Here is a 27,400-nt window from a genome sequence, read left to right on the forward strand (position 1 = left end):
TTAGTGAGGAATTAGAGAGCATCCTCAATTCTACAAAAGTAAACAACAAATTTAGAAACTCAGATGACAGTCTGTTCATTAGACTGTAATTTTTGTTCTAAATTTGAAGCAAAGTGTATTTTATATTTGATCATGATATAAATCATCAAATTCTAGATTTAAATTTTATTTATACCACAAAATTTTGATATATAAATGAAGTACTTGTGAAAGTCTACTTTAAACCTCAAAATTTTATTTTACTCATCAAACATATAATAAAATACCATACCAGTATCATCTTGGTAGATGTTCAGTTTGTAAGTAAAAATAACACCAACCCATTTTATTGTTGTAGTTTTACTTTTTTATTCACCTATTTATTTTACTTTCCAGATGCAGCCTCCCCCTCATTCTCTTATCCCAGTTCCTCTCCCCTACCCCACCTTCCACCTCCCAATCTCCTTTTTAGTCTCCATCCAGAAAAGGAGAGGTCTCTTATGGTTATTAATAAAAAAAAAACATGGCAAATCAAGTTGCAGTAAGACTGAGCACTTCCCTCTATGTTAAAGTTGGGCAAAACGACCCAGAATGAGAAGTAGAGTCCCAAAAGCCAGTAAAAGAGTCAGAGATAGACCCTGTTCTCATTGTTAGGAGTCCCATAAGAGGACCAAGCTACACAACTGTAACATATATCTACAGAGGACCTAGGTCAGTCTCATGCAGGCTCCCTGGTTGTCAGTTCAGTCTCTGTGAGCACCTATGAGCCAGCAATGGACGGATTCCCCTGCTTAGCATCATTTCCAGCATCACATGGGTTGTTGATCTTAGCCATTCTGAAAAGTGTAAGATGGAATCTAAGAGTAATTTTAATTTGCATTTCCCTCGTGGCTAAGGCTGTTGAACATTTCCTTAAGTGTTTCTCAGCCATTTGAGATTCCTTTGTTGAGAATTCTCTGTTTAGATCTGCTCCCCATTATTTAATTGGATTATTTGGTTTGTTGATATCTAGTTTCTTGAGTTCTTTATGTATTCTGGAAATCAGCCGTCTGTTGGAGGTTGGGTTGATGAAGACATTTTCCCATTTTACAGGCTGTCATTTTGTCCTACTGGTGGTGCCTTTTGCCTTACAGAAACATTTCAGTTTCATGATGCCAAATTTATTTATATATCAATTGTTTTGCTGCTGGTGTTCTGTTCAGGAAGTTATCTCCTGTGCTAATGAGTTTGAGATTAATTTCTCACTTTGTTTTCTATCAGATTCAATGTAATTGGATTTATGTTGAGGTCTTTGGTCTACTTGGTCTTGAGTTTTGTGCAGGGTGAAAAATACAGATCAATTTGCATTCTTCTACATGCTGACATCCAGTTAGACCAACATTGTTTGTTGAAGATATTTTCTTTTTTTCCATTGTGTAATCTTGACTTCTTTGTCAAAAATCAGGTGTTTATAGGTGTGTGGTTTTACATCTAGGTCTTCGATTTGATTCCATTTATCCACACGTCTCTTGTTATCTCAGTATCATGCAGCTTTTGTTACCATAGCTCTGTAGTAGACCATAAAATCAGGGATATACCAACCTATTTTAACAACAGCAGAAATAGTTAAAGTTGGGTGAGTCTAGCTGTGCTGGTAGATACCAACGATGTTAGTGCTTGGTGGGGTAAAATGTCCCTAGGCTTTGCAGCCTCTACTACTTCAGAGTGTAACAAAAACCTCAAAGACAATTGACTGCTAAATGTGTAAGAGCCAAATCGATAGAGAAAGAAATTACATTTCCAAAAAGTAAGGTGCAAAAGGATAAAAGGCATAAGATGGAAATTTAAAAAGTAATGAAACATGGAGGCCTCCATACTAACGGTAGCTGTACCTCTGTAAATCATGAAAACCTTATCCTTGCAATAGAAAACTATAAAAGGTGTAGTCAAACCTAAAGGCTATGAACCAAGATTCCTACTTGAGCTTAAAATATAAATTTATTCAATAAGAAGGCAATAGACCATGGAGTTATTGCTAGAAATCCAGTGTCTAGGAGGAGTTAGGATATAGAAAAATGTTTCTCTTCTTAATTTGCAGAAAAAATAACACAAAATGTTTTTATTGTGAGATTTTGGCAAGGTAAGTCCAGCTCACAGACAAGTAAACTAAACCAAACAAGTAAACAAACCAGAACAGCAAAGAAGCCAAAAGGGACATGCAGCCCACATTAGTAAAAGTTTTAAAAAGTACAAAAGCTACTCATAATATTTATAAACTATATACTCAGAGAAGGCTTGAAGTTTATAAGGTATCTAACCTACCTTTCTCATAAGTAGGAAAAAAGAAAGTAAAAAATTATAAATATGTCCCTAATACTCATATTCTCCATCAGGGCCACAGAGAGAAGTTAATGTGTTAAAGGGTGAGTAAGTAGATTGGAATAAAGCAGAATGCAGGTGTTGGGTAAATATCACAGTGAAAGCCTGAAAGAATCACTCCATGTACCAAATTAATAAAAACCTAAGTGGTACTTTATTTTCCTTTTTAAAAATATGTGTCTATAGTATAAACTCTTTATAAAAAGAAATTAAGACCTAATGGTTTCACTGAGAATTTCCTTCCATTAATTAAAAAACAATATCAGTTCTTTGCAAACCCTTCAGAATAGTTCCAAGATCATTATATAAGCACACTACTCTAACACTAAAATTGAAGAGAGATGATTAGAAAATCAAAATATAGCAAAATATGTGAAAAATACTATAATAAAGTTGATTACTTACAATCATGAAGGTTGTGCTAACTAAACAAAAAAACAGAAAACTGTAGAGGAACATCATGAAGTCATCTTAACCTCCAAGTTTATGTCAGGAATACAAAATTTTTGTATTCTGAAATTCATTGATGCAATTCATCACATGAACAGAATAAAGGAGTCCATAAACTTTTACCCTGCATCATTACTCATTTGGGACATTCAAATTAAAGCAAAAGAGAGGCGCAGTGCTGATACCAGCACAAATTACTAAAGAAGGAAAGAAGCCTAGTAAGGAAGGGAGCAACGGGATCTGTCAACACAACCTAACAGGAAACAGTTTCTTACAAAGTGTAACAAATTTAAAATACATATAAGCAATTCTAGTCTAGTGACTTGCCCAAAATAATGAAAGGTACTTTTCCATAAATTTTCTCAGTGGATTTATTCACAAAGCCCAAATGAATGAATCTTATCAACAGATGCTAAATAGCAAATATACCTTCAGAAAAACAAAACAAAACAAAAAACAACAGCAATAAAATCCATGTATAGTTCCTAATCCCTGTTACGTGTAAAGATGACCTCATTTGGAAACAGAGTCTGTAATGGTGTATCATATACACTGTGACTCATTCAGGTCTTTTATGTCTGAATCTGTTTTATTACGTATCTGAAATTTTTTGCTTACGAGGAGCGCCTTTAAAATGGCAAGCAGTTTGGTCAAGGTGCCCTGGATACTGGCTCCAACTCTCTCAATCTTTTAATATGACAGAGGTATATTCACTCTGGAACCACTGGATGAGAACCGCACTCACCACTTCAACTCTTTGGAAGACTAAACCCTTTTAGTCTGAGGAAAAGCTAAATCTGTCATGCAGCACTGTGTGGCCTGGAATGTCTCTGTGTATGGCGGTGGGAGTCTGCCACGCTCGCCTGCCTGTGCATGCCTAGCAGACTTGATTCGGCCGTTGCCCAGGCAGAAAGTGCTGAACCTCTGGTCCTCTCTCAGCTACTTTCTTCCTAACCCCAAGTAGTCATACAAGCGCCCAAACTGAAGTGAGTAGCCGGCCACGTGGATTAGCCCCAAATGTTTGGGAGTCATTATGTAAATAGAGACTGTGCTTATGTTTCCGGGCTGCCTAGACCCAAATAATCACACAGAAGCTATATTAATTACAACACTGTTTGGCCAGTCACATCTTGCTTCTGGGGCAAGATGTTTGTTACCTTACAACTTGCTTCTTTCCTCCTCTATCTCTGCTTGGATTTGCCACCTTGCTATATTCTGCCCTGCCATAGGCCAAAGTAGCTTCTTTATTAACCAATGGTAATAAAACATATTCACACCATACAGAGGGGAATCCCACATCAAGAGTCATTGCAAATGGTTAATTGTATGTATATAGAAATTTATCTGTTTACTTAGATTTTTCAAGTTTGGTGGGACGTAGATTTCTTAACTATGCCTTATAAATCTTTCAGTTTTCTCAGTGTCTATTGTGATGTCTCCTTTTCATCTGTAACTTTATTAATTTGGGTACTCTATCTTTTAATCAATTTTGCCAAAGGTTTGCAAAATTTATTAGTATTTTCAAAGAACCAACTCTTTATTTCATTTTTTGCTTTCTTTTGTCTTGTCTTTCATTTCTATTTCATTAGTTTAATCCGTGATTCTGATTATCTCTGCCTATCTCCATTGGAGGGGAGAGGCTATTTGTTTTTGCTTTTCTAAAACCTTCATGTGAATCATTAAGTTATTAATTTTAGTTCTTTCAAAATGGCAAACTTGCGCAACCACTACGGAAATCAGTATGTGGTGGAAGCTGCAGACCCTCAGACTCTGAACCTTTGCCTGCTGGAGGTAAACAACTTGTTTTTCTATGCTTGTAGCTGCTCTGAGCACAGGACACTCATGAGTTCCTGGTAACAAGAAAGTGGTTTCTGGTGAGCTCGCAGTGAAAAAATCCCAAGAGCTATGGCATGACCACCAGTTAAGGAAAGCACTATATAAGCTACCTTGAAACATAGTAAAAATTGGCATTTTTGCTTCAAGAGTGACCCATGTCTCTGTGTGTTCTTTACTCCCCAGATGCTTGCTCATGAAATTGGGAATGAATCTACCTTAAAACCCAGCTATATTACTCTTGGGGATATACCCAAAGAACACACCATTGAACACAAGGGCACTTGCTCAATTATGTTCATTGTGACTTTATTCATAATAGCCAGAAACTGAAATCAGCTTAAATGTTCCTCTACAGAAGAATTAATAAAGAAAATGTAGTATATTTACACAATGAAGTATTACTCAGTTGTTTAAAAAAATAAAAATGCAATGAAATTTGTAGGCAAATGGATAGAACTTAAAAAAAATCATTCTGAGTGAGATAACCTAGGTCTAGACAGACAAATATGGTATGTATTCCCTTACAAGTGGATATTAGCCATTAAGCAAATGACAACCAATCTACAGACTAGGAGAGGTGAGGTAAAGAGTAGAACTCTATGCAGGATATAGAATCTGAACTGGCCATCTTTTGTAGTCAAACAAGGCTCCCAGTGGTGGGACTAAGATGCTTTCAGTTAAATTTCTGACAAAGAGGGTTCATTGGAGATCCCCAAACAACCCAGGCAGATGCAAGGACAGAGGGTTGCTCTCTCCATATGGACAGCATGTGCCCATTGTGGAGGAAAATATCCATGCAGTTCATTGAATGTAGAGATCAAACTCAGGTTGACTTGGAACCTTCATGCCTATGTTCTAGTATCATTGGTGCACGAAGGTACTTGACAGACTACCAAAAGAGAAACTTAGACACCAAACCAGTCACAAAACCTTTGATCTACAATTTGTCTTCCATTCAAACTATGCTAGGGTAATAGGGGAACAAAACTTGCAAGAGTACACTGATTTAACATGAAACCCATTCTAAGTGAGGGAGCCCATGCCAAACATTGCCTGGATGGCCAGGAAGCAGTTCAGATAGATAGATTAAAAAAAAGTCCAGAGACTTAGAGTAAAAACAAACTAAACTGGTCTTTAAAAAAAAAAAGAAGAAGAAATTATTCCTATTGATGTTCTGCTATGCTATACTCAGAGATTAGTGCCTAGTGTAGTGATCATTAGAGAGGCTTCCTCTAGCAGATGATGAGGGCAGATGTAGAGACCCACAGCCAGACATTACACAGAGAGAAAGTCTAAATTAAAGGTCTCCATCAAGTCTTTCCCTTGGAGCTCAGGAAATCACATGGAAGAGGAGACAAAAAGATTGTAGGAGTCAGTGGGGATGGAGGATACAAGGAGAACATGGTCCTGAATCAACTAAGCATGGTTCTGTAAACAAATACTGCTCATTTATTTCCTAACAGCACAGACCCAAATAATCACACAGAAACTATATTAAATACAACACTGCTTGGCCAATGACTCAGGCATATTTATAGCTAACTCTTATATTCAAATTAACCCATTTCTATTCATCTGTGCATTGCCACAGGGCTGTGGCTTACCATGAGGTTCTGGTGTCTTTCTCCTTTGGCAGCTACATGGTGTTCCTTGGCTCCATCTACTCCTTTTCTATGTTTCTGTTTGGATTTCCCATCTGACTTTATTCTTCCCTATCATAAGCCAAATCAGCTTTGTTCATCAACCAAAAGAAGCAACACAAATACAGAGGAATATCCCACGTGATCTCCCATTTTCTGTCTAAATAAAAAGGAAGGTTTTATCTTTAACATAGTAAAATTGTATATTCAAAACAATTATCAAGTAAGAATTATGGTTACAATATTTAGTCCATTTACATTTGGAAATTAAGGAAAATATTCTTTCATCTATCCTATCTTTATGAGTCTAAAGTTTTGCATCTACTTTATCTTTTATCATGACTAAAGAAAATTATACCTATCTGTATTAAACTCTTCAAAGACCTGAGAAGGATATAATATTACCTAAGTAAACAGTAAATGCATTATAAGAAATTTCCAAAGTTCTAAAATTGACAGAGACATCTCACCACCTGGACAGTCACTCAAAGTGACTTCTGTAACATTGGAGCATCAATCTTTAGCCTACAGGCCCTTAGTATCTAGTAGACTTTTTCATGAAGAAGGAATATTGAAGATCTGTTCTGCCTTGTAATGACAAAGTTCATCAGTTGCCTTCTTCTGTGTCCTGCAAAATGTCCGGCAGTTTCTTCTGTGAAGCAGAATTCCTGATGGACCATTTCCATCTTTTGGAAAGTTTAGCAGTCACTTTTCTGTGTCCTGCTCATACAACATACCATAAAGAAATTCAGGAAAGGGCAGTTTCTCGCCTGAATGACTAGCCTTGTCACATTGAAGGCAAATTCCATAACTCGTTTCTTCAGTGCCCATCAACCTCTCTGATGTAACTAGTATGACAAGAAGCAAACATGTCTCATCACTGAGAAAAATCTAAGGTCTTAAAACATTTTAAATGCCATATTCTTTAGGTCTTTAAAATGATCTATCTAACTGAAGTACATCTCTACATATCTAGAAACCTAATTAACATGACTACAAGTTTGACTATTATAAATGACTATCTATTAATCTGTAATTTTTAATTATATATTGCATTTTAAATGAACTTTATAAATGAAATGCCTTAAACAAGAGCAGAAATACATATAATAAAATTGACCTTAAATTTGTATCAATAAACCAAATTCCATAGTAATGTAAAATATTCATTTTTATATCATATCGTGTTTTTCGTTTGCTTTTAGAAATTGACCATTCATCACTTATAATAAACCCCCTTTAAATGAAAAAAAAACATTTATAAGCAATCGTTTTGGGAACTGGGGAATAGTTTTATCCAAACTGCTTCCTGTTGTTTATTGGGTGAAGTATTTTTAGGCTTCACAGAGACCTTTCAGGGGTTCTTGTTCCATCAAACCACATTATCCTGGAAGAAGTCCACAGGTTCTCATCTTGTGTGGAAACAAAAGCAGAACCTCTTTTCCAAAGTAACATATCCTCAGTTTCAAATTTTGAAGTCAAGATACCTTTAAAACACATATGTTGCTTTAACTTAGCAGCCCATACAATGAAATGTCTCTCTGTACTTATCTCATTAACAGTCAAAATATTCAAAGAAAACACAATAATATACATAATCCAGACTCTCTATGTATATTCCATCTTTATGTGGTTTATTTTTTACACTCTTACTTTTTAATATTTAATTATCTTTACTCCTTTAATCTATGACTACCTGTACTCTTGTCTATACTCTTTTTCCTCTCTCTTCCAAGCCTTCATATGTTTTTAAAACATACTTTGACCCATTTAGAGGTTTATTTTTGTCTGAATCTGTCTTTATTGGGTATCTGTAATTATTTTCTGACCAAGAGCACCTTTTTAAAATGCTAAGCAGGCATGGCTAGAACCAACTCTGTGGCCCTTCCCATTTGCTCTGCTCAGACCAACATGACAAAGGCATGTTCGCTGCCTCTGCAAGCCATGCTCACTGTCCCAGCTCCAGGGACACAGAGGGTCTTTGTCGCCATTAAGCAACTAGTAGCGCACTGCTCACAAACCCCATTTAAGTGCAGGACCTCCCGAAAGAGCCAGATGTTGTGCTGCCAGCACAAACCAGGAAGCCATCTCTTAAAGAAGTCATGCAGTTTTTGTTGCTATTGCTGAGTCTGGAAACCTTCTCTTAAAAGAGCCACACCTGTGTTCACTGCCAGCAAACAGAACCTACCTTAAAAAAAAATGTGGCTACCAAGAAGCTACATTTGATTCCCATATTTGTTAGTCTAAAAGCCCTCTTTTTTTTCTTAAGTTTTTTAGGTCTTGTGTGGATCCATGCCCCATAAGGTGGGTGCCATTTTGTAAACAGAGATTGCTTATTTGTTTCCTGGCTTCCCAGACCTGTATAATCACACAGGAACTATATTAACTACTATAATGCTTGGCCAATGACTCAGGCATATTTCTTGCTAGTTCTTGTATCTTAAATTAACCCATTTATATTCATCTGTGCATTGCCACAAGGCTGTGGCTTACCATTAGGTTCTGGTATCTTTCTCCTTCAGCAGCTATATGGTGTTCTTTGACTCTACCTATTCTTTCGCTATATCTCTGTTTGGATTTCCTGTCTGGTTCTATTCTGCCCTACCATAGGCCAAAGAATCTTTTTCATCAACCAATAAAAGCAACACATATATAGAAGGACATCCCACATCAGGTTCACACGGACTCACAGAGAATGAGCAGAAAGCACAGGGCCTGCAGGGGTCAGCACCAGGTTCTCTATGTATGTGTTGTGACTCTTAGCTTGGTAGTTCTGTGGGACTTTCAACTATGGGAGTATTCCTAGGATAAGCCTAACCTAGGAAAAAAAGATCTCAAATTCTAAGATACTGAAGAAAGACTGAGGGAGACACTAGAAGATGAACAAACATATTAGCCTTGTGGATTGGAAAATACTATGAAAAATGGCCATCATATTGAAAGTTTTATCTACAGATTTAGTGCAATGTTAATCAAATTTCAACACTATTCCTTACAGAACCATAAAAAAGTGTTCAAAACTTTCTGTGGAGGCATAAAAAAGCAAGTATAACTAAAGCAATCCTGAACCAAAAGAATACTATCAGAAGCATCATCTGATTTCAATTTTACTACAGAACCATAGTAATAAAAATACTTGATATTGGCAAAAAAACAGACACATAGATCAATGGAATGGAATTGAGAACCAATATATAAGTCCACACAAATACAGTTACAGAATTTTTTTAGGATGTCAAAAACATACACTGGAAAAAGGATATCTTCTTTACCCAATGGTAATGGGAAAGTTGGATTTCAACATAAAGAAAAATAAAATTAAATCATTCTCTCTCACTTTACATAAAACTCAACTCCAAATGGATCAAGGACCTGGATGTAAAATGTATATATACCTTGAATTTGTTTAATAGGAAAGAAAGTAGGAAATGTGCTTGAGTTCATTGGCACAGGGAAGGACTTTCCGAATAGGACTCCTATAGTACATGAATGCAGCAACAACTGACAAAGCCTCTCATGACTAAAACACTTCTAGACAGCAAAGAAAACTGTCCAACAAGTGAAGAGCCAGTCCTCAAAACAAGACACCATCACTGCCAGCTCTTTATCCAGTAGATTAGTGTCTAGAATACGTAAAGAATTTCAAAATTAAACATTAAGAAAATAAACAGGCCAATTAAAATGTGCTATGAAGAGGGCAGGAAGGATGGGCTAGCAGGTGTGAGCACTTGTTGCTCTTACAGAGAACCCAGTTTTAGTTCCCACCATCCACATGGTAATTCACAACCATCCATAACTCCCATGTCAGGATACCTGTTTTCTGACCTCCCTGGGAACCTGGTATGCAGGTAGTACACATACCTACATACACAAGAAAACACTCATAAACATAAAATAAAATAAATTTTAAAATTGCTAATGGGCTACGGAAGGAGAAAATTTCTCAAAAAAGAAGAAATTGAAAGACTAAAATCCTTTACAGGGAAAAATTATAAAATACCTAAAAATGGACCTAAATTTATATGCTATTATAAGCATATTCTTAGTAGTTGATTCAGATTTTCATTTAGCTTTAAGTTACTTCCTAAATATGTAGATTATTAAAAGTTGTTGAAGTAATATAGGAATATAATTTAGTATATATAGTGAAAAGCAGTTAATTATTATTCTAGGTAGGCCCTTATTCATCCCTTATCAGTCAACTTTTGGTGGTACTTTGAACTCTCTTTTGAGCCCATTGCAATATGGCTTACTTAATTCATTGGTAAGTTAAATTGTTGGCATCTGTCTGTGGAGAATTATGGAGTTGACCTGGTATAGCTGCCTTGGGAGAATATATCATAGGTTTTCCAAGTTAGAAACCATGGTTCCTGGGGCACTGTGTGTCTTTCAGTTCCTATGAAACTAAAGCACTCCCTCAAGCAGTGAAGTGTCCAGTCTGTGTCCCTTGGAAGTCAATGAAGCATATAGAAGCTTGAAAGGACAATTGGTCTTAGACACTAATCCTGTGCACACCCTACATAGCCTATAAATGTCATTGTACCCTGGCAGTTACTATTGTATTGATCCTGGAAGCCACCATTATATTCTGTTTCTAATAAGGGGATAAAAAGTCTGATTGCTTTCAATAAACTTGTCACAGTCCCACTCTTGCTCTGACCCCTCCAACCCGGCCTGGCTAAGATTCTCTCTCATCAGCCCTATCAGGTAACTTTAGCTAGGTAGGTAAGTGCTGGCACTTGTATATGTATTCACACTGTATCTCTCAACTTCAACAAACAGGTTATAAAAAGTAGCTACAATCTTCCTGTAAGTGGCCCGAGATGACTTGTAAAAATAGTTTGCTCCTCTCTTGACTCAGAAATCCCACAAAATCATGCAAATCAAGAAGTTCAAATATTTGTGTTCTCTTTCATAACACCCATTAATAAACTGTCCAGACCACCAGTAGTAGCGTATCCACAAAGCCACCAAGTTCTTGAAGGAGGCCTCTTTAAAGAAGAAAAATGTATGGATGGGCCCAAGTCGAACAGTAGGGCTGGACACAGAGTTGGTGGACTAAAAAGGGTGCTGAATTTTTGCTGCACATGTTTAAAAATACGGAGAGTAATGCTGAAGTTAAGGGTTTAGATGAAGATTCTCTAGTCATCAATATATGCAGATGAACATGGCGCTGAAGATGTGATCCAGAAGTTAGAGAGCACATGTTAATGTAAGCCTGCACATTAGCTCCCCTGCCGCGTTGAGATGACCCTCCCTGAAAAGGAAAAGATTGTTCCAAAGTCTGGAAGAAAAAAGAAGCAAAAATTTGTGGTGTTGAAATAAATTCAGACACACAAAGGATAAAGAATCAGAGAGGGAAATCAGAGAAACATCACCTTTCATGATAGCCACAAATAGCGTAAAATATCTTGGGGTAACTCTAACCAAGGAAGTGAAAGACCTATTTAACAAGTACTTTAAGTCTTTGAAGAAAGAAATTGAGGAGGACACCAGAAAATAGAAAGACCTCCCCTGCTCTTGGATTGGGAGAATCAACATAGTAAAAATGGCAATTCTACCAAAAGCAATCTATAGATTCAATGCAATCCCCATCAAAATCCCATCAAACTTCTTCACAGACCTTGAGAGAACAATAATCAAGTTTATATGACTAAACAAAAAACCCAGGATAGCCAAAACAATCTTATACAATAAAAGAACTTCTGGAAGCATTACCATCCCTGACTTCAAACTCTATTACAGAGCGACAGTATTGAAAACAGCTTGGTACTGGCATAAGAACAGAGAAGTCGACCTATGGAATCAAATAGAAGACCGGATATTAACCCACAAACCTATGAACACCTGATTTTTGACAAGGGAGCTAAAGGTATACAATGGAAGAAGGAAAGCATCTTTAACAAATGGTGCTGGCATAACTGGATATCAACCTGTAGAAGAATGAAAGTAGATCCATGTCTATCACCATGCACAAAACTCAGGTCCAAATGGATTAAAGACATCAACATTAATCTGACCACTTTGAACCTGATAGAAGAGAAAGTGGGAAGTAGTCTACAAGATATAGGCACAGGAGGCCTCTTCCTAAGTAGAACCCCAGTAGCACAGACAATAAGAGAATCAATGAATAAATGGGACCTCCTGAAACTGAGAAGCTTCTGTAAAGCAAAGGACACTGTCAGTAGGACAAAAAGACTACCTTCTGACTGGGAGAAGATCTTCACCAACCCCTCAACAGACAAAGGTCTGATCTCCAAAATATACAAAGAACTCAAGAAACTAGATACTAAAACTCTAATTAACCCAATTAAAAAATGGGGTACTGAACTGAACAGAGAATTCACAACAGATGAACTTCGAATGGCCAAAAGACACTTAAGGTCATGCTCAACCTCCTTAGCGATCAAGGAAATGCAAATCAAAACAACTCTGAGATACCATCTTACACCTGTCAGAATAGCTGAACTTAAAAACACCAATGATAGCCTATGCTGGAGAGGATGTGGAGTGAGGGGAACACTCATCCATTGTTGGTGGGAATGCAAACTTGTGCAGCCACTGTGGAAATCAGTGTGGCGGCTTCTCAGGAAACTGGGAGTCAACCTCCCTCAAGACCCAGCAATTCCACTCTTGGGAATATACCCAAGAGATGCCCTATCATACTACAAAAGCATTTGTTCAACTATGTTCATAGCTGTGCTATTTGTAATAGCCAGAACATGGAAACAACCTAGGTGCCTCTCAATAGAAGAATGGTTAAAAAGAGGTGTGGAACATATACACATTAGAGTTTTACTCAGCGGTAAAAAACAATGACATCTTGAATTTTGCATGCAAATGGATGGAAATAGAAAACGCTTTACTGAGTGAGGTAACCCAGATCCAAAAAGAGGAATATGGTATGTACTCACTCATAAGTGGATTCTAGCAATAGTTAAAGGTCTTTGAGCCTATAATTCATGATCCTAGAGAAGCTAAATAAGAAGGTGAACCTGAAGAAAATCATGTAGTTATCCTCCTGGAGATTGAAAGTAGACAAGAGTGCCAGGCAACCTTGGGTGCATGGGGCGGGGGTGGGGGGTGGTTGTTGGAAAGGGAGAGGGTTAGAGAGAAGGGATTAGGGGAGGAATGGGGAAAGCTCGGGGGATTGCGATGGGGGGGAGGGAGGAAGGACGAATATGTGATCAGGGAAGTATATATCTCAACTAAGGGAGTCATTTTAGGGTTTACAAGAGACTTGATTATAAAAGGGATCCCAGGTCCAAGGAGAGATCCCCAGATTGTTCTCTGGACAGAGGAGAGGGTGCCTGAACCGGCCTTGGCCCATAACCATACTGATGAATATTTTGCATATCACCATAGACCCTTCCTCTGGCGATGGATGGAGATTGAGACAGAGACCCACATCGGAACACTGGACTTAACTCCCTAGGTCCAAACGAGAAGCAGAAGGAAAGAGAACGTGAGCAAAGAAGGCAAAACCAGAGAGAACCTTCATCCGACGATGGATGGCGATAGAGACGGAGACCCAAGTTGGAGCACTGGACTGAGCCTCCCAAGGTCCAAATGAGGAGCAGAAGGAGGGAGAACATGAAAAAGGAAATCAGGACCGCGAGGGGTGCGTTCACCCACTGATACAAGGGGTCTGATCGAATGAGAGCTCACCAAGGCCAGCTGGACTGGGAATGAACGAACATGTGATCAAACCGGATTCTCTGAATGTGGCTAACATGGGGGCTGACTGAGAAGCCATTTACAATGGCACTGGCTCTTGTTTCGTTTGCATGTACTGGCTGTTTGGGATCCTAGTCTGTTTGGATGTTCACCCTCCTAGACCTGGAGGGAGGGGGGAGGAACTTGAACTTGCCACAGGGCAGGAAACCCTGACTGCTCTTTGGACTGGAGAGGGAGGAGGAGAGGGAGTTGGGGAGTGCGGGGAATGGGAGGGTATGGGGAGGAGGGGAGCAAGTGCAAATTTTTATAAACAAATAAATAAATAAATAAATTTTAAAAAAGAAAGAAATTCAGCATGAAATCAATGCAACCAAAAGTAAAAAAAAAAAAAAAAAAAAAAAAATGAGAGCTCACACTCCAGAACTAGGTATGATTCATAAGCACTGAACACACAGATGAAGTCACATGAAAGTGTTTCCACCTGGTCTCCCTCTGTGTTAGTCTCTGTCCAGCCGCATTGAAGATACTTTTAGCATCTGAGGCCCATACTGTCAGGACCATACTGTCAGACATGATTCCTAGTTCTAAAACGTCTAAAGTTTTATAAGTCTGGTGAACTCCTTATGAATTTACAGGACAGCTCCTCAGAAGACTTCACTGTATTGGTCTAGTTCATCAACAATTGCCAGAAATAAAAAATGTAGACCCAAGAATTAAGTGTGAATCTTGAAAATAGGTGATTGGATTAAACAGCTAAAGGGAACAATCTGAGTGTTTCCTGTAAAGCTCACCCCCACCTATTGAGACAACAGCTCATGAGATTTTCTTCAGCTTCTGCTGAAACTTCAGTGCCTTGCCCTTCATTGGCTTTCCCTGGGGTCCTACTGACAAATGACAGTGGTGTTTCACTGTATAATCCTCTACACTGGAACTGCAACTCGACTTACTAATAGCGCATTTCCTTTCGTTCTGAAAAGTGCTGTGCCCTCTACATTGAAGACCTGGGGAAATATCTACATGGTTAGACCCACCCCTCCCCACTTCTTCCAAGCAGAAGCAGACAGCCCAGGCTGTTCCTGGCAGTCAGGTATTCTCCACAAGAAATACTTCAAAGTGCTGCAGCTTCTGATAAGGCATTGCACAACTGCCACCTGGTGGGCAAATGCATAAATCTACCACTCCATTTTAAGACAATAGTCCCTGGCCTCAGATAAGCGGCCATCAGTAGTACCTAGTCATCTGCAGGGTATTGAGCGAGTTATACCAGACTCAGACAAACACCACATGTTCTCTCGTATGCAGTTTTTAACTTCAGATCTTCAGATGTGACTATACAACACGGAGTAATCATACAACCCAGGAAAATATAAAGGGATCACAGGCACGGGGAGAGGCTTGAGAGGGAATAGCAGAATATAAGTGATATTTATGAAGAAACGGAAAAACAAGAAGACTGGGGATGGGACGGAGGTCAGTATAAAAGGAGGAGAAGCAAATAGCACCAAGGTTATTTGATAAACTTCGAGAATCATTCTACATTTACAGGAAGTTAAATGTGTGTGTGTGTATACATATATATTGGATTATAACTGTAAAGAAAAATTCAGTCATGAAATTTTCAGGTAAATGGATAGACCTAGAAAAGATTATTTTGAGCAATGTATCCAAGATCTGTAAAGACAAATGTCACATGTTCTCTCAATGTACATTTCCTAGCTCCAGATAGAGACGATTGATAGACAGAAGGATGGGTAGGTAGATAAATGGCAGCTTGTAAGAGCCAGAATACTAGGAAGTCCTCTGTGAGACTGCCTCTCTTAAAAATAGCTGCAAAACCAAAACCTAACAATGATAATACCAAGGGACAATGGTAACACAGAAAAGTGAAACCTCATGGGGTCTGACGCCTACGTAAAAAACGATAGGCAAATGAGTGCTGAGAGAGGAAAAAACTAGCCTCACCCAGTGACAAGTCTCCTAATTGGTTATCCAATACAAAGTAGCCAGCCCTGAAAGCAAATACACACAAGCAACAAAAATATAATCAGCAGGCTGTACTTACACATTTGTTCATATACATGAAACAATAATAATCAAAGAGGCTATCAATTTGCGAGTTGGAGTAGAGACATTAGAGGAGCTGGATGGAGGGTGCATGGGAGGTATTGTGTGAGGAAAGGAGAGGGAGAAGTCATGTAATTCTATCTTAACTACAATATATAAAACTTTGTTAACATAAATTTTAAAAATTTAATTTAAAGATTAAAATTTGACAGCACTGGGGAGGCAGAGGCAGTTGGACCTCTGTGAGTCTGAGACCAGCCTGATCTACAAGAGCTAGTTCCAGGACAAGCTCCAAAGCGACAGAGAAACCCTGTCTATAATTTGTAGAAAACATACTGGAGGGACAAAGGGGACAACTGTCCTATGGAACACTTAGTAGCCTCAGTGGATATCTGTGGGGACGAGACGAGACTCTCTGTAACATGGAATTTGCAGATTGTGATAGCTTGCAATCACACTTTTATTTAATCGGCACTTAAAGTAATAAATTAAGTACTTTAAAGTTACATTTATTCACTAATTATCCAATATGCTACATACATAGTTAATACTTTTAAAGACATATTTCTTATCTTGGCTGTATTTCTGATATTCTGGTCAAAAATGTCATAGGTACAGAAAATCTTGTAAGTTTAAAATGAAACCACATAAAACCATAATTACTAAGAAACAAAGAACAAGGCAATGAAGAAAGCCAAATCGTTTTATCCAAGAGTATGTTTTCCAGATATTTGAAAGTAAGAAATTCTTAGAGAGGATCTAGCCTAAATTCCATCCCATACATTGCACCTTTTTATGGAAAAAAATGGAAAACCCAGCTAATGATTGGGTTCATACTGTAGCTATAAACCATCCTGCTTATTATTGCTTTCAATATCTATTACATTTAATTGGTTTTCCTCTTCCCAGATTAAAAAAATTTCACCTTCTAAAATATAATATATTTCCAAGATATTTCCATTTCTGATATTTATGGATTTCTCAACTTGGCAAATAGCTAACACGTAAGCCAGAACAAACAGTTCGAAGGGATTTTCTGTTGCTGATTGGTTAGGATTTGTTCTTGAGTTCTGGGGTCTGTTAATTAAGCTGCTATTCTCATCAACATTTTTGAAGTTATTTGTCCGATTTCTAGGGCTTAGTGTAATGGAATTTATATCCTCTACAACTAGCAATGATGCATGCATGAGATCTGAAAACCTTTTCTTTAAATATAATTGGAATTTCTTCAAATCCATTTTTTCCTCTAAGCTCAAAGAGTTAATATGTGTGTGTTTCATTCTTCTATCCATCAAGTCAACCATGTTTTTGTAATAAAACTGATCAAGTGGTCCACCAATGGCATTATCAATAAGTGTTTTGCTCACACTTGCATTATGTCTCTCGCTGCTGAGTTTGTTTTTGTTTGACTGCAGCAGAAACGGGTATATTTTCATCCATAAGTGGTAACCCAAAGAATTTTCTATATCAGAATCTTTGCGGTAAGCAAAGCCTCGGTCTCCCTCATTTACATGTTGAAAGGTAACTGTTAGTATTGGACAATGTTGACCACAAAGAGCATAGAGTTTATCCAAAGAGTCACCTTCCTGAAGTGCACCAGAAGTGATTTTACTCCCAGGTAATGGCTGAGTTTTAATAGCATCATTGCAGACAGGGTGGACTTTATTACCAGCAGGAGCAAAGGTTTGTGTAACAGATGTACACACTCTTTCAGATGGATAATTAGCCCTCTCCTCCTTGTGATGATTTGGCATTCTCTCTTTGGGATGGGTTTTATTCTGCGCATCTAGAAAATCTTCGCAAAAGGGCTCAGAGTCACTACCATGAGGTAAGTTAAAATAGTTACATTTCACTTCAACGGATTGAGTCATTTCCTCCAGTTCTGAAGAGGACAATTCAGCCACTGCTGGTCCAGGAGCCAAGTCTCCAAAATGTGAATATGGCACCTCCAAGCTGTTCTTATCAACGAGAGTATCCACTGATGTGGTGTCTGCATTGCCATACATGCCAGTGTTGTCAAGTGACACTCTCCACAAATGATTTTCCTGCAGGAACCATTTGCCGTTGTCAATCAGCTCTCCTTTCTCTCTGTTTCTAAGGACCTTGTCATGCTCGGCTGGTTTTGTAACATGTTCTAGGGTGTTACCCCCAAAACCTTCTCTCATGCCGTTGATGTCACCTTCACCTTGTCTTTCCTCCTGGAATTCCTGAAACAGGAGTGAACTTCTAGATTCCTGTTCAGAAGAGATTAATGACTGGCACTCAGAAGCATCAAAATTTGTTTTCTTAGCACACCGAACTTCCACGGGATTATAAGGACAAACTTGAGATCTGTGTATAGACCCGTGAAAAAATTGTGGTTTGATAATCTCTGCTTTGCCATAAAGCTTTTCGATTGCCCTTTTAACAATTCCTCTATTGTGCTCTTTATCTTGGGCAGCGTCATCATTGTCACTCTGACCGTCACTGGATGTTTTATGAGGATGTCCCCTCTCACTGTCTGGTCTACAGTCTGACCAGTCTGAAGTCACAGGACTTCTGAGATGGGTTTTACCATTAAGTGAGGACTCTGTATAATTTACATTTTCAATATTTTCTACCATCATTTTAACTCTCATCTTATTTTCTCCTACACTGATCTCCTTTTCCATATTTTTATTAGAATCATGGAAAAAACCTAAAGATGGTGATGTCACCTGCTCCCTACCAATTTTCTCCAAAATCACAGTATTTCTTTCGTCTTTGATAGTATTCCTACCTGATATGTGCATCGACTTCAAACTCATCCTGGCCTCTAACTCTTTTTTCACAGACTCCTCAGTAGCTTGTTCTTCAGCACTTACTTTTATATTAGAAATATCTGCAGCTTGGCTTTCTAATTCTTCAAAAGATTCTAATTCTGAAACGCTGTTTCTTTCGTTTGATGTCATGGTATTGGTTGTGGAGCCTGGATCTTCAGAAGTTCTTGATTCTTCGTTATCAAAAGATAGACATTTCTTTTTATTCACAATTTTCTTCAGTGAGCAATTTTTTAGCTCTTCTAGAGAGCTATAATCCTTATCAATTTCGGAATCAGTTTTCCCTGGGAAAAGACCACAGGAGCTTAAGTCACTGACATTTTGATGTGATGTTAATACATTAGAGTCGTTTTTATGCACAGAGCCTACCAAAATATTTAAATCTTTCGGAACTTCATCAACTGTCTGGAGTTCTTCAATTAATTCTAAATTATCACCACATTTGTCTTCTTCTGAATTCACAAAGTCAACCTTATTGCAGGCTCCGATAGGAACGTAAGTCTCAGCACTCAGGCAAGCTGCCTCAGAGATGCTCTCTGTCTGAGCACAAACCTTATGGGAACACACACCACCGGTAAGTAAACAGCCCGCTCCTAGGGACAAAGCATCATTTGGGGAGAGCTGACTCATAGTATAACTATTACTAGTGAAAAAGGCATCGTTAGGGTTACCTGTCTCTTTTGAAGGATAAGCCATATTCACAGTACACACCTCACGTTGAGAGGTATGTTCCTTATCAATCATTTCTGAAACACGGAACTCAGGGTCACAGTCCTCCCTGGCAGAGTAACCCTCATCCAAGAGCCTCTTCTGTGTTCTCTCATTTTCATTACCCTTGACAACACTCTGAATGCTGGCTGCAGTACAATTTGCTGGTACCAGAACTTGTTCTCTCTCATTGGGTTCACTATAATTTCTGGTTGATTCCACTAAGTTGGCAACAGCAGCCTTCAAGTCGTCAGCTTCCTCGGTGATGGCAATGTGCTTCAGGATTTCCAACAATGCAACTGTTTCTGCAGATCTGCTGGTGATCTTATGAGTATCATTCTGATGGAAGCTATTCATACTTCCCTTTAGGTTTAGCACCAAAAGCCAAGCAAGAAGGAGGTTAGTGGATGAATTATATATCGCAGAAGAAAATGCAACATCTGCCAATGAACCCGGAATCTGAGCAATACCATTCTGATTTTTTTTGTTGCTACCAATAAAAGCTTCCAGATGTTGAAGCAACAGGGCTGGTAAGTAGTTCTTCAGAACATTCTCTCCCATGGTGTCTACCTGAGTGGCAGCCTCAATACTTTGCCCTTTTGTAGGTAGGTTCATTTCTTGGTAAATAAGATTCACTTCTGGTCCGGACTTCTCAGTAGATGAATGACTTTCAGTACTATGATGGTTAACAGTGGCTAGTGACAAAGAGCCACGGTCTTGCAGAGAAACATCTTGACTCTCACAGGCACGTTTATTTAGCTCCTTGCCATGATCTTTAACACCAAGAGATTCACCAGCCTCTTGATTCTTATTGCCTGTCCAGTTGTCATTTTTAGTTTGGTGTTTATTACTTTCCAAAACAAAACTATTTCTTTTTGAAGAAGCTGTGTGGAGATTATTTCCTGGAGAACCGTTACTGTTATAATTTACCACACTACTTCCATTTTTGCATAGTGGAGCTGAATTTCTGGGCTCAAAATCTTGATATGTATTTATGTTCTGCAACCATCGCTGTACATAGTTCTTAACTGAATGATGGGGAATACTCTCAAGAAAATCAGGTTTTTTGAAGGAAGCTAATGGACCTGCCCTACTCGTAACATGCTGCTCACTTACTATAGCACCTGACTTCAATTTATCTACCTTTTGTTTTCTCTGGCTTTTTAAAGTTACGTATAAATCATTAACTTTAGGGACTAAACTCTTGTTTGTCACGCCTCTTAAATTCCCTGTTACTATCTCCACTTGTGACTGTGGACTATGGAAAGGTTTCTGGTGTTCCTCAAGGATATTAAAGACATGAAGTAAACTTTGATTCTCCAAATTACTTTTATGAAGGTTAGATTCACTGTGGAGAAATACTTTATCTCCTTGACCAATTTCTTGTTTTCTGAGCCCTCCTAAACTTATCATCTTTAGTGGTCTGGGTTTTCTTTTGACTAAAAGCCTTTGAGTCTTAGGATTTTGAAAGCAATTTAACTTATTTTTATGGAAATTCTTGGAAATCTTGGTACTGATATTATTACTTTGGGGGCAGAAATGATTTGATTCAGCTATCAAATCACTTGTATCGAGGGCTTCCTTACTAAATCTCCCTCCTTTAAGAGGACCGTCTGAATCTCTCAGTAGTATTTCCTGGGCAATTGCTCCTTCTTTGTTTATCTTCCCACTTTTTTTAGAGGTTCCTTTGGTTTCAATCACTTTTTTCTTATACCTGGGATTTATCATATGTGGCTGAGATTTCTTCTTTTTACTGGGAAAAGAGGATAAAACCTGCTTTCTATTTTCTTGAAGTTCTGTCAAGCCACAGTGAGCAAATTCCTTAACTAGCGTGTCTACTCTTGTGGTGACAGCTGAAGACCCTACAGAAGGAAACTCAGAAATACTTTTGTCGGTTTCAGAGTTGTTACCCGAGGAAAGAGTTCTATCTGCTGCAATCGAACGGCACCTGTCATGGGTCTCACCATAAGTTCTGAAGTGCTTAATACCAGTTTTGTCTGACACTACCCTATCAACTATGCCTTCCTCCACCACTGAATTCTCCGACACAGTTGGTGGTAAGCCATTGTTATGGCACATCTTGAAGACCTTCTGACTTGTAATTTCTATAGCGCCAGCATTTACGGCATTTGACGTGAGCAGTCCACTTTCCTTCGTTCTTTCTAGTGTCGACTCATCATTGCTCTGGATATGAACAAGTTTATTAGATACTGACGACATCTTACTGCAAGAATGTGCAAACACGTGATACTCGGACTTTTCCCCACCCTCTCTTTCTTCACTATAGGAAAACTGCTTCTCCTGAACCTCGGTTTCAGATACTAGAGTGACAGTACCTATCACAGACTTCTTCTGTCTCCTTCTCCTTGGCCCAGGGGTTGGGGGCCTATAAAAACGTTTCACTTGCTTCTGGACTCCCTGAATAACATCTGTGTCCACAGAAACATTCTCCCAGCCAGCAGAGCTGCATGATTCAGCCTGCTGCTCTGTCTTCTGAGAGTTTTCTTCCTCTGTCAGACTGCCCTGCTGAGTGGTATCTGTGACGTCTTCAGACAATGAGCGTGCTGCATGCGTTAGGCTGGATGGTCGATTATCCGTTCTTCCCAGATAACTGCTTTGCTCGCTCTTCCCGTCGTTAATTGGAAGCCCGGCTCTATCGACAGTGGCTGTCCACTTTATGGTCTCTTCTTTGATCTTGAATCGAACTTTCATCACCACGGTCATAGTGCCATCCTGATTAAAAACAACGGACTTCTCAACACCGTCTTCGGAAGGAAACGCTGGCAGATCCTGAGAATCACGCTTCTCCCAGGTCAAGCTGTTTTCAGGGACTACAGAACAGTCTGAAGAGCAGTCACCTGTTTTCTCAGACGCCAGGGACTCAATCTGGGAACTTAGGACTGAAGGCATACGTGCACTCACTTTCAAGATTTTAAGAGTAAAAGATGCCATGTTAAAAACCAGCATAGAAAGGGGAAGTTGTAAATATCCCAAGGAAGACGCAGCAAAGAGAAAAGAAAAGGAAAAATTAGTACAAAATATCATTTTTTCTGTATTTTGCAATAAAACGTTACAGATGCATTTCTAAATTCTATATACTCAATGGTTATTTGAGAAATCTTACTACAGTTTCTGGGTTTTTTTTCAAACCACTATTAAATGTAAACTAATCATTCTTTAAAGGAAACATATTTAGAATTTTAATTTCTAAAGGAATGTCAATAAGAAGAATATAAAGTACAACTTACTAGTGATTATATTGGGTAAAAATGTTTTCTGTGTGGTTTATTTGCTTACCAGTACTGAAACTGGAATCTGACAAAGGTCTGTAGATCCCAGTAAGAGACAATGGCAAACAGCAGTGTGTGGTGGGGTTCCATTTAAGCACGTGCAAAAGACACTCAGCAGCCTTATGGAAGCTGACCATCTTTATACTTGATCAGTCAAATAGTATTTAAATTTTATTTGTGTCGTCCGTGCAGTTAATTTATTTACATAGACACAAAAACATCAGCATTTGACACAGTCCAAGTGTGGCTTTTAATATGAAGTCTGTCATTAACTTTAAGCAGTTGTGCTTTTTAACGTGAGAGATTTCTTCCTAGAAGTCCTTGTAGATTTACACATGTCCCCTACAGTAATTGTCTTTGAAGTTTTCAGAGCTAACCCTAAAAATACTTTTATAGTTTTTGGTAAATAAAAATTTCTCATTCTTCACTTGAGGAAGTAAAACTTAACAAAGCTCTCACAGCCCCAGAGTCTATCAAAAATAATAAAGAGCTGATAAGAGACACAAAAAGAGCAAGTTCACTTCAGAAAATTGATCAAGGTAAAACAGTACAACTATATGCATCATATATGCTTGGCAACTAATACCTAAAAATAGGTGCATTAACAAATATGAATGTACTCCTGAAATAATCAGATAGAGGCAATAAATTATTTCAGCATACTAGCAATAAGAACAGGGATTACCACTTCTTAAAATGAAGATTATTCCAAGTCTAAAAAGAATGAAAATTCGAATTCATGTGTACATGACAGTCGGCATAGAGTTTCTATTCCCTTGGAGACAGTGAGCACAGCGGGGAACTGAATAACTCTCTCACACTCTTGGGCCTCCAGATGCCCTCTTTCTCCCCATCCCAGTGACAGTGCCACACTGCTAATCAAATCCTAAAATTTTCAAAATTTAGATTATTGTTACTAATGTGAACTGGCTGAACGAAATACTTTATTTTGATCAAAAATGTTTCTAGGCATAGATAATTTTACAGGAACAGCTTCAGAAGGTAGAGTATATAGTTAGTTTTTTTTTAATTTATATAGACCACGGATTTACTGAACTCAGCTATGAATGCTCCTTCAGACAAAAGTCTACAACTACCAGAGAAGTCACTTATACAGTTCTATAAAACTCTTTCCAAAGCAAAAAATTCTGACATTTTGTTTAAAAAAAAATAGCCAGGCAGTGATGGTGCATGCTTTTACACTTATAATCCCAGTACTCAGAGGTAGAGAGAGGCCGATCTCTGTAAATTCAAGGCCAACTTGGTCAATAGAGCAAGTTCCAGAACAGGCTCCAAAACTACAGAGAGACCCGGTCTCAAAAAACAACCAAAAAAAGTATATTTCATCCACGTAAAAATGTGTATCATTGATTATTTGGAAGTCTTTTGAAAACTCACCAGATATCTGAGACTATTTTCTACTATACACTAGCGAATTTCTCTGGTGATCATTCAAGCTGGTCTGAAGATCAGAGGGCAGAGCTAGCCACTAGCTAGCCATAGAGATCTGGAGGTCTGTACAGACAGGCAGGAAGTGATATGGCTGGGGGGAGACAGGAAGTGATAAGGAGGAAGGAGACAGAAGCTCAGTCTCTTTTTAGCTAGAGAGTTGAGAGCTAAGATGTCCGTGGTTTTGCTCCTTCGTCTCTCTGATCTCTCAGCATTTTCCCCAATACCTGACTCTGGACTTTTATTATTAAGACCTATTGGAACCTATGCTACAAATCTCATTTTCGAATACTTTTAATCCTCTCATAGTTTGTCTTTTGTGATAAATGAATCTGGTCCTTTAAATATAATTTTTCCTGGTAAAGCAAAAGAAAGTTTCAGAGCTAATAAGTGACTATCTATGAGAGACTTACTCTTTCTTTTCTCTAACGTGGGTTTACCCTTCCGGTGCACGCGATGAGAGACCCCTGGTAACTTAGCAGGAAGCAAGGACTTTTGGATGTTGTAGTTTCCTGGCTTAAATGGCTCCCTTCCAGCGGCCACCACAGCTCCCGAGCTCAGTAGCACTGCTTGGAGACTAGGAACCTAAAAGAAAGCAGAGTCACTGTCCACACATGAGCAAGTACTGATATTTCCATGAGGTATATTTATAACTTTGAATGGCTCACTTTGACATTTTCTTAGATACCAATCACGTACACAAAATTAATCTAGGCACGATGGGGGATGGGTGTAAACAGATCCATAGATCCTATTGAGCCTGCATACTAGCTAAAAAGTGAGAGGCTTGTTTTCTGGAATAACTAAATATCTTTAAAAGCAATGTCGTATTCCCCACCGAAGTCTGCAGTTACAGCAGCCAAGTGCCCGCCAATCCAGAGCCAACTGAGCAAGGACATGAGCAACAGCAAGGTTGAAAGCTGATGTCTTGAGTTCGTACCGTTAGCCGCAGATCCCGCAGACCCCGCAGACCCCGCATACCCCGCAGACCCTGCAGACCTGCCACGGGGATACTAGCAAGAAGCTTTTTCTTGATGGGAAAACACTACTCTTGGCCACTTGTTTCTAAGGAATACTATGAAAATGGTATTCTTTAACAAAACTGTAAGTTTTGAACTTAACAAACAAAACATGAACAAAACATGTTCACGGACAACGAATGGGGGGGGGGAAGCAGACGCCTTCCGACCCAATAACCCATCAGGTTCTGACAAGAAGACAAAGACTACTATGCACATACATGCCCATGTATACACTCACACGCGCGTACGCACATACACAGGGGAGATGACTTGGGAATCAGCAAAAACACTCACTTTTCTTCCGTCCGTGGCATACAGTTTGGCCACTGGACACTGCATGACCTGCGTCAGGTACTGCAGAAAGGCCTCGAAGCTCTGCGTAATCCTCCGGCTGAGAAGGATCACACGCTTGGTCTTTGGGTCGCCATTCCGGAAGACCACAAGCCTCCTCGGAGCACGGAGCACGCCGGGCGCAGTGGTGGGCACCAGGGCAGTAGCAGAGCCGAGGTGCACATGTGTGCTTATAGAGCGGCTGCTGAGCCAGGGCCGAGGGCGCCGGCGAGCCTTGTCCAGGTCAACGGGCAGCACCTTCCTATTGTGGGAGCACAGGTAGGACCCGCCGTCCTCCAGCTCCTCTAGCCTGGTGATGCTGTGCCTTCCACGGGGTGTGCTGATGTTCCTCACCCCAAAGGGCAGGGGCACCTTCCTGGATAAGTTGTCCAGGAGAGCGTCGAAGGTCTTAAAGGAGCGAGGACTGACCACCACCTTCACACCACCAAACTGGGGGTCTCCGCTCTTGTAGAAGCTGATGCGTTTAGCCACCACAGGGTGAGTGACGTTTGAATGGCGAGGGATAGGAACTTGACCTTCAGAAGAAGTCAGAGGAATCACGGAGACACTAGTAGATGGTGTCTCACTCATTTTGGCTGAGACCTCAAGAGGGAGGGAAAATAGCTTATTTTCACAATAGTCTGGATTGTGCCACTGAGACTGTATGATAATGCTAATGCTTGCTTGTTTGCCCGCTCCACCTTGTGATTTTAGAATATAAAAGAGTACAAATTGGGCACTGGAGAGATAGCTCGGTGGTTAAGAGCTCTGACTGCTCTTCCAAAAGACCCAGGTTCAATTCCCAGCACCCACATGGCAGCTCACAACTGTCTATAACTTCAACATCTGACACTCTAACACAGAGATACATTCAGGAAAAACACTAATGCACGATAGATAGATAGATAGATAGATAGATAGATAGATAGATAGATAGATAGATAGATAGATAGATGATAGATAAATTATGCAAACTGGTCTGGAGATCAGAGCCTTTCAGGAGCTGTCCTGGCTTTGGTCCCAGCAAGGACATCTCCCCTCTTCCATTCTTGTTTGTATCAGAGTGCTTATTCCAGAAAGATTCCAACAACACCCCCAGCCCCCGTTGTTGGTTCAGAGAGAATGCTGCCCTGGGGCCTCTCCGCACGCTGAAGTCTCTGGAACTGGGAAGCGCGAACTCTAGGCAAGGTTCTAGAGTCCTCTTGCAGCGGCCAAGGAAAATGTGAGACCCAGAATCAGTCAAGTCTCTTTGAGTCTATGAGGATGAGACTAGGCTGGATGTTTAGACCAGCAAAGGACCCGCAAAGAGTTAGGCAGGAGTAAGGACCCCCAGGGAGTTAGGCAGAGTAGCCAGGCAGACTGGATCACCTGGCAGGAGTTTGCATCTGAAACCTCGATGGGATACCAATGTGGCACTGGTCTCCAAAGGAAAAGCATATTTCAGGCTGAGTAGAAGCTCTTTCTACCTGGACAGAGGATTAAAATGGAGCTTTTACAAATGACACCACCCTCAATCTTCAGGCCGAGTTGACAAAATGAATAAAACTTCTAAATGTCACTGGCCAAACATTGCCAAAAAACAGACCTCCTTGGCAAGAAATTCTGCTACTTGCTCTATTTTGGTTGATTACCCACACTGTGAATGATCTCCTTTTGAGCTCCTGTTTGACTACCCACCTCCACTGTTTGCAGATGACTCAGGGGACCTCCAAGTGTCTGGACACACACCCATCTCCAGCAATGCTTGAAAGATCTGGCTGGCACTCCACAGAAAATTGCTTAAAATTGCAGTTATGGAG

At 39.4% G+C, this 27,400-nt stretch overlaps 1 protein-coding gene across 1 annotated transcript in view; it reads right to left on the reverse strand.

The window, feature by feature from the left end:
• Window positions 1-27,400, reverse strand: part of Rp1 (RP1 axonemal microtubule associated) — a 212,031-nt gene that overhangs the window by 152,901 nt on the left and 31,730 nt on the right. The window contains exons 2-3 of the mRNA XM_085677053.2: window positions 25,566-26,204; window positions 24,663-24,834 (exon numbers count right to left, since the gene is read on the reverse strand). Of these exons, the coding sequence (XP_085533179.2) occupies window positions 24,663-24,834; window positions 25,566-26,204 (811 nt within the window). The remainder of the gene's footprint in view (window positions 1-24,662; window positions 24,835-25,565; window positions 26,205-27,400) is intronic.

The sequence above is a fragment of the Myodes glareolus genome, chromosome 16 (genome assembly GCF_982192425.1).
Source record: "Myodes glareolus chromosome 16, mMyoGla1.1, whole genome shotgun sequence".
NCBI lineage: Eukaryota > Metazoa > Chordata > Mammalia > Rodentia > Cricetidae > Myodes > Myodes glareolus.